The sequence below is a fragment of the Acipenser ruthenus genome, chromosome 18, assembly GCF_902713425.1.
Source record: "Acipenser ruthenus chromosome 18, fAciRut3.2 maternal haplotype, whole genome shotgun sequence".
Classification (NCBI taxonomy): domain Eukaryota; kingdom Metazoa; phylum Chordata; class Actinopteri; order Acipenseriformes; family Acipenseridae; genus Acipenser; species Acipenser ruthenus.
This window is the reverse complement of record NC_081206.1, coordinates 21594456-21607221: the sequence shown is the minus strand read 5'-3', so window position 1 is coordinate 21607221 and position 12766 is coordinate 21594456. Positions and strand designations below refer to the sequence as shown.

The window sequence follows — 12766 nt, the reverse complement described above, 5'->3', positions numbered from 1 at the left end:
TATTATTACACAGTAATCCAGCACAATGAATTTAGAACACAGGAAGAAACGAAAACTTCTGACTTTAATTGTTTTGTTTTATTGATTATAAACATTGGCTAGATGTGTTGCAGACTGGACCAGGCGGTTTTGTATTTAACAAGTCATGTATTTACTTTGAATATTGACGTTATAAAGCAAGTCATTGCACTTCTGAGATACAATCCTGCCATGCATCGTTTATGCCATTATCTGCTAGGTGGGTTGTTTGCAAGTTATTTTCCTTTATTACAGCCACAATTTAGAAGCATCAAATGTGCAACTTAAAACAAAGCGGTATTCCATAAGCAAGGATGACAGTGTGTTTGGAGACGTCAACACCTTTGATTTAGTTCACTCAAAAGAGGAGACTGATAAAAGTGCATTTCTGAGCCTGGTGGGGCTGTGTAGCACTTTGTAATTCTTATTCATAATTGTAATGTTCATAATATAGTTAACCTGTTTAACTGTACTTGGTGCCTGGTTACTACTTCTGTGCTACCTGCTTATGCAGTACAAATACCCTTGTGCTGGGATACCGGCAACTGAAAATTATACATGTAAAGGCACTGCCCCTTTTTTTGTTTCAACGCTTTTAAAAATAACGGGTTAAGATCTAAGTGTTTCAAGTCCCTACAGTAAGCCGAACAAAAACATTTGTTTTAAAAACAGCCAAACTGGTGTAAATTTAATATACTGGTTAAAACCAAAAATTATTCCTAGTCACAGTAGTGTGTTTTGTCATCATAAATGAAATCAAGAAAACATGATTTTTTGTAACACAAGATAAAAAAAAACACACACGTGTGCCTATATATATATATATATATATATATATATATATATATATATATATATATATATGTGTGTGTGTCTATCTATCTATATATATATATATATATATATATATATATATATATATAGAGAGAGAGAGAGACATAGACACACACACACACACACACACACATATATATATATATATATATATATATATATATATATATATATATATATAGGCACATGTATGTATAATATAAAAATTCTAATTCAAAATAGTGATTCATTAGTGCTCAGAGCCACGTTTGTTGTCTCTCCACGTAACTTATTTTCAAGGAAGAGCTGACCTCCTCCATCAGTTGGTACAGATGAGGTTTAATTTGAAGCGAAGCACACCTTGTTCATTGCCTCCTGGATTCTGCAAGTGAAGGCCAAAGAGGAGCATTAATTTGTGAGCTCAAAAAAGGAAGTGAAACTGTGCATCCTTGCACTGCCTTATTATCTATTTCAACTAACCAGACTATAATCTCTGGTGGCAATATAGCAATGGAATCATATTTTGTAGCACTTTAGAATAAGACTAGATTAAAAGTAGATTAAAACAAAGTTCCCTGAAATGTTTAAGTTTTTAAGTCTTCATCTTACTTCCACCCCCCACTGGTAATATGGTATAGGAATCTTATTTTCATCCTGTAGTGATATGAACTCACTGTCCTGCATCTACTACTTTAAATTGGGAATTTACATTTAAACTCAAGGGGTAAGAAGTTTAAGATTTCTGACACGTGCCCCAAAGTATTCTGTTTTTTTACTGTTTTGGCCCTGTGATCCACCAAAGGCATAATGAACCTGCATGCAGTGGGAGCTAATACCTGTAAGATTGTGCAAATATCCAGTGCATTTTATAGTAGATTTGGAACAAAATGAAATTAAAAGCAAAATGTTACCTGTTAACAGGAAAACCTCCTTCACAAAGGTTCACAAGAGCATAGAGTTGTCTCAGAGCATATTCATACTAGGAAATAAGGGAAGAGAAAAAAAAATTAAGTGACAAATATCAGTGGATTTGTAAAACTGAGTAACTTTTAAAAACAATATAAAAGCTTTTGGACGAAACTTTTAAACTGTCATTAGGTTACTACTAGGTTTTTCCCCTTTTAAATTGAACTTTCTCTTGCTGAGAACAGTTCTGAATAATCTGGGATGTTTACCATACCCATGCAGAAATACTGTAACATGTCACACCGAGAACAAAAAAAAACAAAACAGTTTCCTGTCACACATTAAAAAGCCCATTCAGTAGAGCATATGGATCTGCATGACAGTTCCTTCTCAATTAATCTCGCTGGCATTTTCACAAACCGGATAAAGACTGCAGAGGAATCTGAAGTTTTTTGTGATGCAAAGTGAAAGAAATCCTGGAACTGACCGTGGGCGAGTGCCAGTTGAAGCAGCGTGTTTTGTAGTGTTCCACAGCAGCCTGGTAGCAGTCATGCTTGGTGGTGAGCTCCAGTCTGTCAGCGAGAGCCTGCTCTGTCCTTTCCTTGGATTCAGTCACCACGGACACAATCCTTCTCATGGTCTCCTTCAGCAGCTCTCTGACCTGAGAAACAAACCAGCAAACCACATTCAAATATGGAATCATAAGCATGAATTTAAGCTTAATTCATAAAACGGCAGACCAGTTTTTATATGAATGACTAATATTTTCTACTAATTAGTGGGAAATACTCACATACTGTACAGTGTTACTACAAAGAATATCACATCAAATGAATTCTGATTCTGTTCAAAACCTCTTTATTAGTGCAGAACTGCTTCCAGGTGATCCACCACACACTTGCAGACATTCTTTAACAACACAGTTGACAAATGAACGAAACAAAGCCATGAACTGCACGAACTGCATGAACTGCACAGGGGAGCCACCACCGACTCCTCTGTGCAGCATATTGTAGCCGTGGGAATAATCGTGAACCAAGGGCTCAGAAACCCAATGCATTAGGGCTGGAGGCTGGGTATGCATGGTGCAGTAACAAGGTGGTAGGAGTGTTGCTCTCACCTTCAGATGTGAGTTGATCTCCTCCAAGTAGCGCTTGGCAGTGGAGATGTCATTGGTGGCCATCAGTTTCCTCTTGAGGATGGCGAGGGGGACATCAGGGCTGGGGACCAGGTCAGGGTCCTCGATGGGGGGGAGGCTGATGGGAGCGGCAGGCTGAGAGTTCTCATGAGAGTTACCCTGGAACTGCATCACCTTCATGTGGGCTAACGTCTGAAATCAAGAAGTATCCATTGAAAGTAAGGGATAGACAATGATATGTATTTAAAAATAATACATTGACGATACAGTGACTTTTATATATAAGGAGCTTAAGAGCAATGTTCTATGCAAATTACCTGTAAAGTAGGATTTTTAATTAAATAAACCAGCTACGATCAGACACTAATAAAGTTTGTTCTGCCTCTAATGAGCACTGCTACACTCCAAAAGTATTTCTTACCTTGTTTCCATACTGCATCACATGACTGGTATTGGTGTGGCTCTTCACAATCTTGAACTGTTGTATAATGGTTTCTTTAGTCAGATCCTCCTGGAAGACAACAGAAGATCATATTTGTGATGCTGAGATCCTGTTTTTATGTATTCTTCTGTACCGACATACTGAATTTCATAGGTGTCATGTTGTTTTCATTGGTTCTGAGGTAGAATGGCAGGCGGTTGTGTAAAGTTTTACTGTACCCACACTTGTATCGAATGACACAATTTGATACGGATGGAGTGGAGATGGAACTGTAAATAATACAGCAGTTGCGAAGGACAGGAAGGGGCACTCACAACATCAGAATCTTCCATCCAGTTGACGCTGTACCAGTCTCCCAGGTAGGTTTCTCTCTTCTCGTCGTAGTAGCAGGCGTAGGAGGACTCGTGGGAGTTGGCAGCAGTGGTGGCGTACACTGGAGGGAGCAAACAAAGGGCAGCTGAGAACCTTGTGCAAATAACTGAAACTCATATAGTCGACAACTTCATGGAAGAAGCTTAAATCTTAGTAACTTCAAGACATAATTAAGACTTATATCATCAAAATCCTGATTTTCCATCAACATTTGTAATATCAGAAATAGATTACTAGACAAAAAGCCATTACACCCGTCTAAAATAAACTTGTCCAGACAAACACCTATTAATAATTAATGGTGAGGAGTTTCCATAAACCTTTGTCCTTAATCTGTTTACTGGCAATCTTGATTTCTACAATGTGATTTTAAAAAGGAGCTGGTCAACATTTTATGTAAAGTTTTATAAAGAATAGAAGTAGCCATTCTATCTATCTCCAATGAACTAAGTTAGAAAATGAATTGGGCATTACTTGCACACTGATTGGCTGCTCACATTCCAATGCCACATAGTTAAGGGTATAACCAGTGGTTTGTGTATCAATGCAATCCTCATCTTCTCATGTGTTACTGATTTATACAAGACATTTAACAGTGCAGCCAAATAGAGAAGATAACCTGTACAGCCTTGTATAGCCGACGGGAAATGTGCTGCCCTAAGACTGTATTTGAATCTATTCCCAGCTGTAAAGGCCTGACGTAAATAAACCATCTACCCTGCCTTGAGGGTTTTGTGGAAACAAGATCTGTGATTTCACTGAGGATAGATGGGAGTCAATGAAATCTCAAGTGCATTCCTTCTCAGTTTGTGCCACACACAGGTTGATACAATTAAAAACTCAATCAATCTCTCAGTTATTCCTTTCTTTTAACTTAATTTGTTCCCATTCCAGTATCTGTTTTTGTTTTAGATGGTTGGGTTTGACTACTTTCTGTTAAAACACAAACGGTGTACTTTGAATACAATTTATGACACAGAGACAAACATTCGAACAATTGAACTGTGAAAAAACAGGACTTTGACCTCCATTGCTTGTAAACTTCCGTTAATGACAATCCTGCTTGCTTTGACATTACAGTACATTAGCTGAAGTGCTTTGTCAAAAGCAGACCTCATGACAGTATACAATGTAATTTCACTTGGCAGTGAACACAATTCTGCTGACTGTACAGGGATACGATTAGTGAAGGGAAGCGGTTCACAATGACTCAGTATGTCACAAGACATTCCCACACACAAGGTGACATGAGTATACAAAATTCATGTAGTTTATTGCAACACGATGTAGGTGACTGTCACCAAGTTACTCAAAGCAGGATGGTTTTATTTTGTTGCTTGAACTTTGCACTTCGGGAATATTTCTTGAAAGATTAAGAACAAAAAAACAAATGTCACCAAAATGTCACAAAGCTCTGGCTTCTTTCAGGGTACCAAATTTAATGGATGGCTTAATGCATCTTTCTAAGCTTTTAAATGAGATCACAAGTCAGCAGAGATATCAGCATGCAAGTGCATTTTACACCCGTTCAATCTTATTGGAATTTCAATGTCACATTCTGTAAACACAAGGCCTTGCTTACTGAATATCTTGGTTCCCTGGATAGAAAAAAAAAAATCAACCCATATTAAACCATATTTGAACAAGCTGTCTCAATTGCTTTTCTTATTGGATTTGTTTTTGTTTTTTGCATGTAGTTTGAAACCGTGGGCTTAAAGTTAAAGCACAGTTGACAGTGAGGCAAGACTGCCCAAATGAACTCACCATTAATATTGCCAGGCAGATGGTTCATCATTGACCCAGACTCACAGGCCTCAATATAGAACACCATCTGTGGAAATAGTACAGCTGGTAAATAATACAGATTTGCCATTATTGATCTTTACTTGCACTGGGGAGATTCTGGCCCATTTCTATGCGTTCTAGTGCTCTATACAATAGCTCTATATGCAAAATGACATAACTCAAAGAACCACTTTCAGTCTTAAATTTACGTTTTTTTAGAACCAAAACAGAAATGAATATTGAAGGATTGTCCTAGTCAACTTTACCTTTTTGTATTTGTTGTTTTTGTACATATTTGTGATTGTCTTGTTAAGATCCTTTACGTGAAGCTGGTAAAGCAAAATAATAGAAAAAGAGTTAGGGAATATTATGCAATAAAGACTTCCTTTGATAATATAGAGCAGAGTAAGAAAACATCATAACAGCATTTCCTGTTTCACGGAACACATTGGCTGATAGCGCACCACAAAGACGTAAAACATTCTGCCTAGCATTTCGACTAGGGGACTTTATCGTGTGTTTGGCTTTAGTTACATTTTTTTTTAATACAGCTCTATAAATGTTGTGAAAATATGAATATTTTACTAATTTAACTATTTCTACATAAATGTTGCATTCTTTAAGTCTGTGTTTTATTACATAAAGACAAAAAAACACGCTTACATCATCACTTGGAAAGGCCAGGAGGCCTGGGGCTCCATGGTCAGTGAAGTAAACAAATACATGATCATTTGGACCGCTTCAAAGACAAAAGAGAAAGCAATAAGTCCACAGGTAATCAGACAGGTTTGTTAGCCTAGTTCTCACATGATCGTGGAATGCACATGACCAGACAAGACTTCCTTAGACTCATTCCTCTGTACAGCCTACTCCCATGACAGGAAACAGCACAATCATTTATTTTTTCTTTTATTATTTTACCAGACCATCCAATCAAAGCTGTATAATCACCAACGTGCAACTACATTTTTTTCATATCCTGAATTAACGTACAACACAAAGTGAAGAACTGTTTTCAGCACAATAAAAAAGGGGAGGGGCAGCAATGGTGTTAATGGAGCATAGCAAGTAAGAAACTGGATTTAAAAAGCACTGGTTAGAACTCCTTTAATTACCTCTTCAGCACCTTCCCAGATCCAACGCCCTGTACTGCCTCTGCATCCCCTTCCAGTACCGCTAGGAAATTCTTTGGGGTTACAGCCTTTAAAGAAAAAGAACACAAAAAATTGCTTTTAACATTAGGTGGTAGGAATTGTGCCTTGAAATGATAAATAATTCAGTCCTCTCACGAAATTCCTTTACTGGTGTCTTATTAAATTATCCCATAGTTGCAGACCATAATTACAATTGGATTAAAATGAAGAAATAAATCATTGTGGTAGCTTTTGTGTTATCTGCTTTTATTATCCTAATTAGAAACTATTCAGATCTTCTATTTTGTAGTTAGAAGAGGCTTTTCATATGGTCTGCTGTGTGTTGCTCAACCATTGAGATAAAACAGTAAGAGACAGTCAATGGCTAGTCATACTGTACATTTCATTGAAAGACAGCAAAGTACACAGACACGTAAAGGTGGTAAATTGGTACTGGTGTAAAGTTTAACCCACACCGTGCAGTTAAATGAAACAATAATTTAAAACAAAGAGAAGCAAACTCTGTGAGAACGTATTAGAGAGAGGGAGGTTAATATCATTTACTGAGTTTTCCTCTCTAGCTTTGTTTTGTTGGAATTACCATGGTTCACTCCAGGGGTTTCTTGTTGAGTTTACTTAATTATCATTATCATTGTTATTACTTAGAATGTTCTAGTGGGAAAATTTGAAATGAATGTAGTTTCCGGCAACATGCTTTGTTTTTTGGCAAACTAACCTCCCCAATGTAGTCCTTAACAACTCCTTTGTAGACATCGGTACCATTTGGCCTATTAATGACAATTCCTTTTGTTGGATTTCTGAAAGTAAAAAACAAAATCATTTGAAATGTACAAACCTTTACAGTTGTATGACCCTTTTATACAGCTGTCTTTCTAATACAAGGTTGACTGCATTTGTAAATTGGTGTCCAATTCAATTAACCGACTGCTGGGAAACTGCATTTTAAAAACATATACATATAGCACAGTCTCTTAACTATGGCTCCTGACAACAACACTATAGAAAAGGGGCCTAGCTAGAGAACAGGTGGCACAAAACTCAAATATGCTTTACTACAGACTAACCATGTTTTATTGACATGATACAGAAATTAACCCAAGTCATGAACAATGACTCTAAACAGAACTCTAAAATTATCACCAATTACCTTAAGCCAGTACATACCAGAGGATGGACCACTCATACAGTATGTAATAAGCAATAGACAATACCAGAGAAAGGGGAGCAGACAGAAATGACCCTTAAGAAAATCCCCCTAAAGGAACCCCCCCCCGATCTTGAAGTCAAAATTCCCAGTCGGATGACTGTGACATACAGAAAAGACACACAGTCAGCCTCCATATACCCCCAGATTCTGATACTCTCACTTGCATTGGATAAATGCTAAAAAACAGGCAAGACTGTTTTTTATTTGGTTTAGGTTGTTAGCAGGTTATGAAAAAGGGAAGCAAGACTTAGGTCACCAGAGCGTTGCCCAACACTTTACTGTAATCAAATTCACAATGTTCATTTCCTGTACGTGCTTTCTGATGTGATTTTAAACTATAAACTGGAACCATGTGATGGTGACTCAAAGCTGTGACTGCATTGACTTCTTTTAGCCAGATGACTTAAGCACATCTAAGGACATCTTTCAATGTCTGCACATACATTTTCTCCAAAATAATTTGATTATACATATTAATACAGGTTTACAGTGCATGCAAAAATGACTAACAGCTTCAGTATACCTTGAGATTATGAAGCATTCAATAACCTGCACCAGAGAATGTCTGTAGCAAATTTCATCACAATATGACAAGCATGAGAAACACTCTTCAGTATAGCAGAATGTGTGTTATTTATTTGAGACATCACTTATGCATTGATTTCTTTTACATTAGATATTTTGAAAGTCGTTTATAAATTGTATAGGAATAAAAATACACATGACCACTTTGCTTCTTAATACATTTCTATTCACAAAAAACTGTTTTAAGGGCTGTTTTGTTAAAGACTATTAACCAGTGTGAAATGTTTATAAACATAGTCCTTTCAATTTTCTGAATAGAGCCCTATCCGAACAAAAGCGGAGTGTCAAAATAATAACAAGTACTTACTCTTCATTCTGCGCGAGGTCATCATACATCATCACAACAATCTGCTCATCAGGAATTCCATTTTTGTGGACTATCTGGTAGGCGTGGCATGCATCTGCCTACGATAACAAAACAAGAAATCCAATATGAAAACATGTGACAAGCTTCGCTGTCCCTTTTCATACTAGGAACAGAACACTTGACTTCCCTCACAGAACAGGCCGAAAAACATTTGGGATATCGTATTAGCTTTGTGAACGTTAATTAAACAGGTTTAAGAGTCTCCCTTTTGTCAGGGGTCTTTTGACTTAAATTCAGTACCCTAATAACTTGGTGTTTGCCCTTCCTAAGTGTTTATAGTGTAATATCAAAGACTAGTAAACCACTCAACAATATTACAGGGAGAACAACACAAATATATCAGCTGTCTAGTATATGCCAACAGGCTTCCCATGAACATTACAAATGGCAAGTCATTCAATATGTTCTAACAAGATAAGTAATTCTGAAAAAGGGAGTGAATTTAAATGCATAGGCTAATCGTATCTTGATGTAATATGAGAAAACACTGGCCAACCAAGTTTCCAGCCCAATGCTACAGGGCTGTACATAAAGACACATCACACAGTCAGTTTAATTAAAGTCCAGAACTTTTTTTTTTTTTTTCAAAACCAACCATAGACAATTATTAGGCTTTATGGGTTCCCATCTTTTCCAATTATATGCATTTGCGGGTTTAAACAACTTATTTAACAAGAACATTTCCAAATTCATGCACTGTGACCTGGGAATGTATTAAGAAAACGGATTCCCAAGCACAGTGCTACAGTATATCAATGCAGTCACTCGTAACTGATGCTAAATGAAATCCAGAGGCTGTAGTTCACACCTGATGCCTGTAGTTGTACCAGCTGTTAGAACCGGCAACAATGACTACCCAGTTTTTGCCTTTCTCTGGGTGTTCCAAAGGAATGGCACTCACTGCCAGGGCCAAGCCGAGCAAGGCTACTGTCTTCACAAACATGCTGCTGTCACCTCTGAAACACAAGCCAGAAAACATGGGACAAGTTCATCTCTCATTACAAAACACACGCCACAAAGGCAATTTAAGAACGAAATAATGCAGCCCAAAATTCTGTATATGTTTGCAACTTAATACTGCAGAGGTGAAATGGACCAAAGAACTGAATGCAACTATATACGCTCTATGAACATTGTACTTAATCTTCTTTTCAAATACACTAATTCAGAAGCTGGGATTAATGCTACCTAGTAAACTATAGTAAATCATTTCACTTGACAGGACTAAAGAATGGCATTCAATAGAGTAGGGGTTCTTGGAGTAGAAGTCACATGTATTTAAAACTATTAAATACAGTATGTCATTTATAATGTAAAATTCTACATTTCTGTATTTCAATAATTATATTAGAAATTGCTACTTGGAAAAGGGGTCACAGCATTACATCATATCGATGAATTAATATTATTCCAATAATATTATTGACTTTTGAATAAACATTTGAATTTCACTTTCCACTAAGCGTTTTGTTGTTGTTTACAATATTTATATATACAAAAAACAAATCACGTGATACGTCCACATGTCTTATTGTGTCAGATATCTAGCTCTGGGCCTAGATGCGATTGTACGCTTTGTAAAGAATTAATAACTTGTGCGTACCTTCTCTTATAAAAGTGTACCACGGTAAATGTACACGCTTGCCTGTGGTTTTACATACTTTTCAATGCATTTACTATCGGAAACTTTTATAATGGTTGCTTACAAAAAGTGTCAAGCAGTTCTTAATTTTTTTGCTGCTTCAACAAATACAGTATTTATACATTAGTGTTACGTTATAACACTATGCAAGTTACTGTATTTCAATAACTAAAACACATTTACCAAATTCTAACATGAAATACAAAAAATATAAAATTTTTAATGCTGCGAATTTTCAGGTGAGTTTGAATACACTGTATAATTTTGATATGCATTGATTTTCATCTATTGTGTATGGAAATGTGCCTACAACTACTAAAAAAAAAAAAAAAAAAAAAAAGTTATATTGCTTTGTAATTTGATTTTGCTTGAAAAGTTTTCTCCACTACACTTCTCCATAAATGCTTTGCTGAAGAAGATTTTCTACGAAAATAGAAGTTATCCACAGATTACAGCAACGTTTTTGGCAGAAAAAATAATAAGGATTAAGCTTCACACCCACAGGGAATGTATCCAGACTTTCAGATGCATTTAAAAACCTACAGTGATGTCTAAGCTACTTTCCAGTTTATAAATAGTGTCTCAGATTCCTAATTAAACTGAAATTAAAAACAGGTTTAAATCCTTAGTTTTCAGTTCGCCTGAGTCACAGTCTTGTGATATCTGACCTTCAAACGTCGGATACTACAAAACCACTTCAAATAATAAAGCTTTACAAACATTGCACAATAAAAAAGGGTTGTACAGAATTCACAGCTAAACTAGTTTGTGTAGTGAGAGAGAGGAGACTGTTGTTGTTTTTACTGAGGCCGATATTGAATAGCACGGCTTGATGTTTTCAAGCGACCTTACTTGTTTTCAGTGCATCCCATTTTGACTCGTTTCAAACTCAGATGTCTCCAAATTTCATTAATGTAATGTATTTTCTAACAAGTTGTTTAAATCGATTTCTTACCTGATCTCCACGAAACTGCTAGAGCTGTCTGTGAACCTTTGTGTTTTTGTGTACTGTACGTCACGACACCAGAGGGGAGGGCTGTCATTGTAGTTCAACCAATGAGCCGCCAGCAGAGGGAATGGACTTTTGCAGTCATTATGCTACTGCACAGTATATTATTTGTACAGTATTAAACTACTGTATACCACTTCTTGGTAATTAAGTCTTGTATTAAAATAGATGACGGTTTATTAGGATTTTCTGTTGCGTGTCTATGCTTTACTGCTTTATGCTTAACCACAATGTATTAAAGGTATTCACTTAGAGCATATTATTATTATTTATTTCTTAGCAGACGCCCTTATCCAGGGCAACTTACAATTGTTACAAGATATCACATTATTTGTTACATACAATTACCCATTTATACAGTTGGGTTTTTAACTGGCGCAATCTAGGTAAAATACCTTGCTCAGGGGTACAACAGCAGTGTCCTCTACCAGGGATTGAACCCACAACCCTCCGGTCAAGAGTCCAGAGCCCTAACCACTACTCCACACTGCTGCCCATATTATGATGTAAAAACAGCACTGTCAAAAAAAACAACAACAAAAAACAAAACAATTCAAAACAACACGTCTCCAGAGGACGATTTGTGCTTGTGGTGAAGATCAGCAATAATAGGAGCTCTGGTCTTGTCTTTTCTGCCTCTGCACCTGTGAAGCAACCTCAAGGGGCAGACCCTCCAATGATACTTCCTAAAACAGAAAACCCAGCACTCACTGCTTCCCTTCTTCATTCAAGGGATAAACGAAGCCGGAAAAGTATGATAATTAAAATATCTGGGTATAACAGAGTTGTAGGATGTCATGCTACTGAATATATGTTATACTGTTACAGACATAAACATAGTTTGATAAAGTAATTCCCTTTGTGTCATTTTATTTGCACTCTCCCCTTTAACTACCACTTCTGTGATAACTGGTTATTATCTTATCATAATGAAATCACTGTTCCTGTATAATGACACATATTGTTGGTTATTCCCACAGAAGCCATCGCTTTGTGTGTAAGATCATGTTCTGATACAGTTACAGCACTTCTTTAATAACTGGTTATTATACAGACTAATTAAATCACTGCTACTGGGTCACATTATTGTAAGGGGCATTTCTTAATGTATTAACTGTTAACAAGTAGTTTACTTTCACATTGTTTTTGTGTTAATAGTAAATACATAGTAACCAATTTATAAACAAATTTAAAAAAAAGTATAATAAATCGACACTATTCCATATTGCCTAAATATTGTACTATTTTTAATCCAATTTCAGTCACTGTTTTTGTCCTGTAACACTGGGTAAAACCTATACCTAAAAAGAGGAATCTAACCTCTTCTA

General features: G+C 36.4%; 1 protein-coding gene across 2 annotated transcripts; it reads right to left on the bottom strand.

Moving 5' to 3' along the window:
• Positions 1-1018: 1018 nt before the first annotated feature.
• LOC117963871 (legumain-like) lies at positions 1019-11470 on the bottom strand. Of its 2 annotated transcripts, none has more exons than XM_058991515.1 (14): positions 11282-11316; positions 9596-9743; positions 8728-8825; positions 7344-7425; positions 6590-6675; positions 6138-6213; positions 5741-5803; positions 5454-5520; positions 3632-3750; positions 3297-3386; positions 2858-3067; positions 2225-2398; positions 1743-1810; positions 1019-1213 (listed from the first exon to the last, which is right to left on the bottom strand). In XM_058991515.1, exons 1-14 carry the CDS (start codon positions 11299-11301, stop codon positions 1171-1173), a joined length of 1344 nt encoding a protein of 447 aa, XP_058847498.1. In that variant the 5' UTR covers positions 11302-11316; the 3' UTR covers positions 1019-1170. The 2 variants fall into 2 exon arrangements, with proteins under 2 accessions (XP_058847498.1, XP_034761264.1); XM_034905373.2 differs by lacking the exon at positions 11282-11316 and adding an exon at positions 11385-11470 and having other exon boundaries at positions 1020-1213.
• Positions 11471-12766: the final 1296 nt, after the last annotated feature.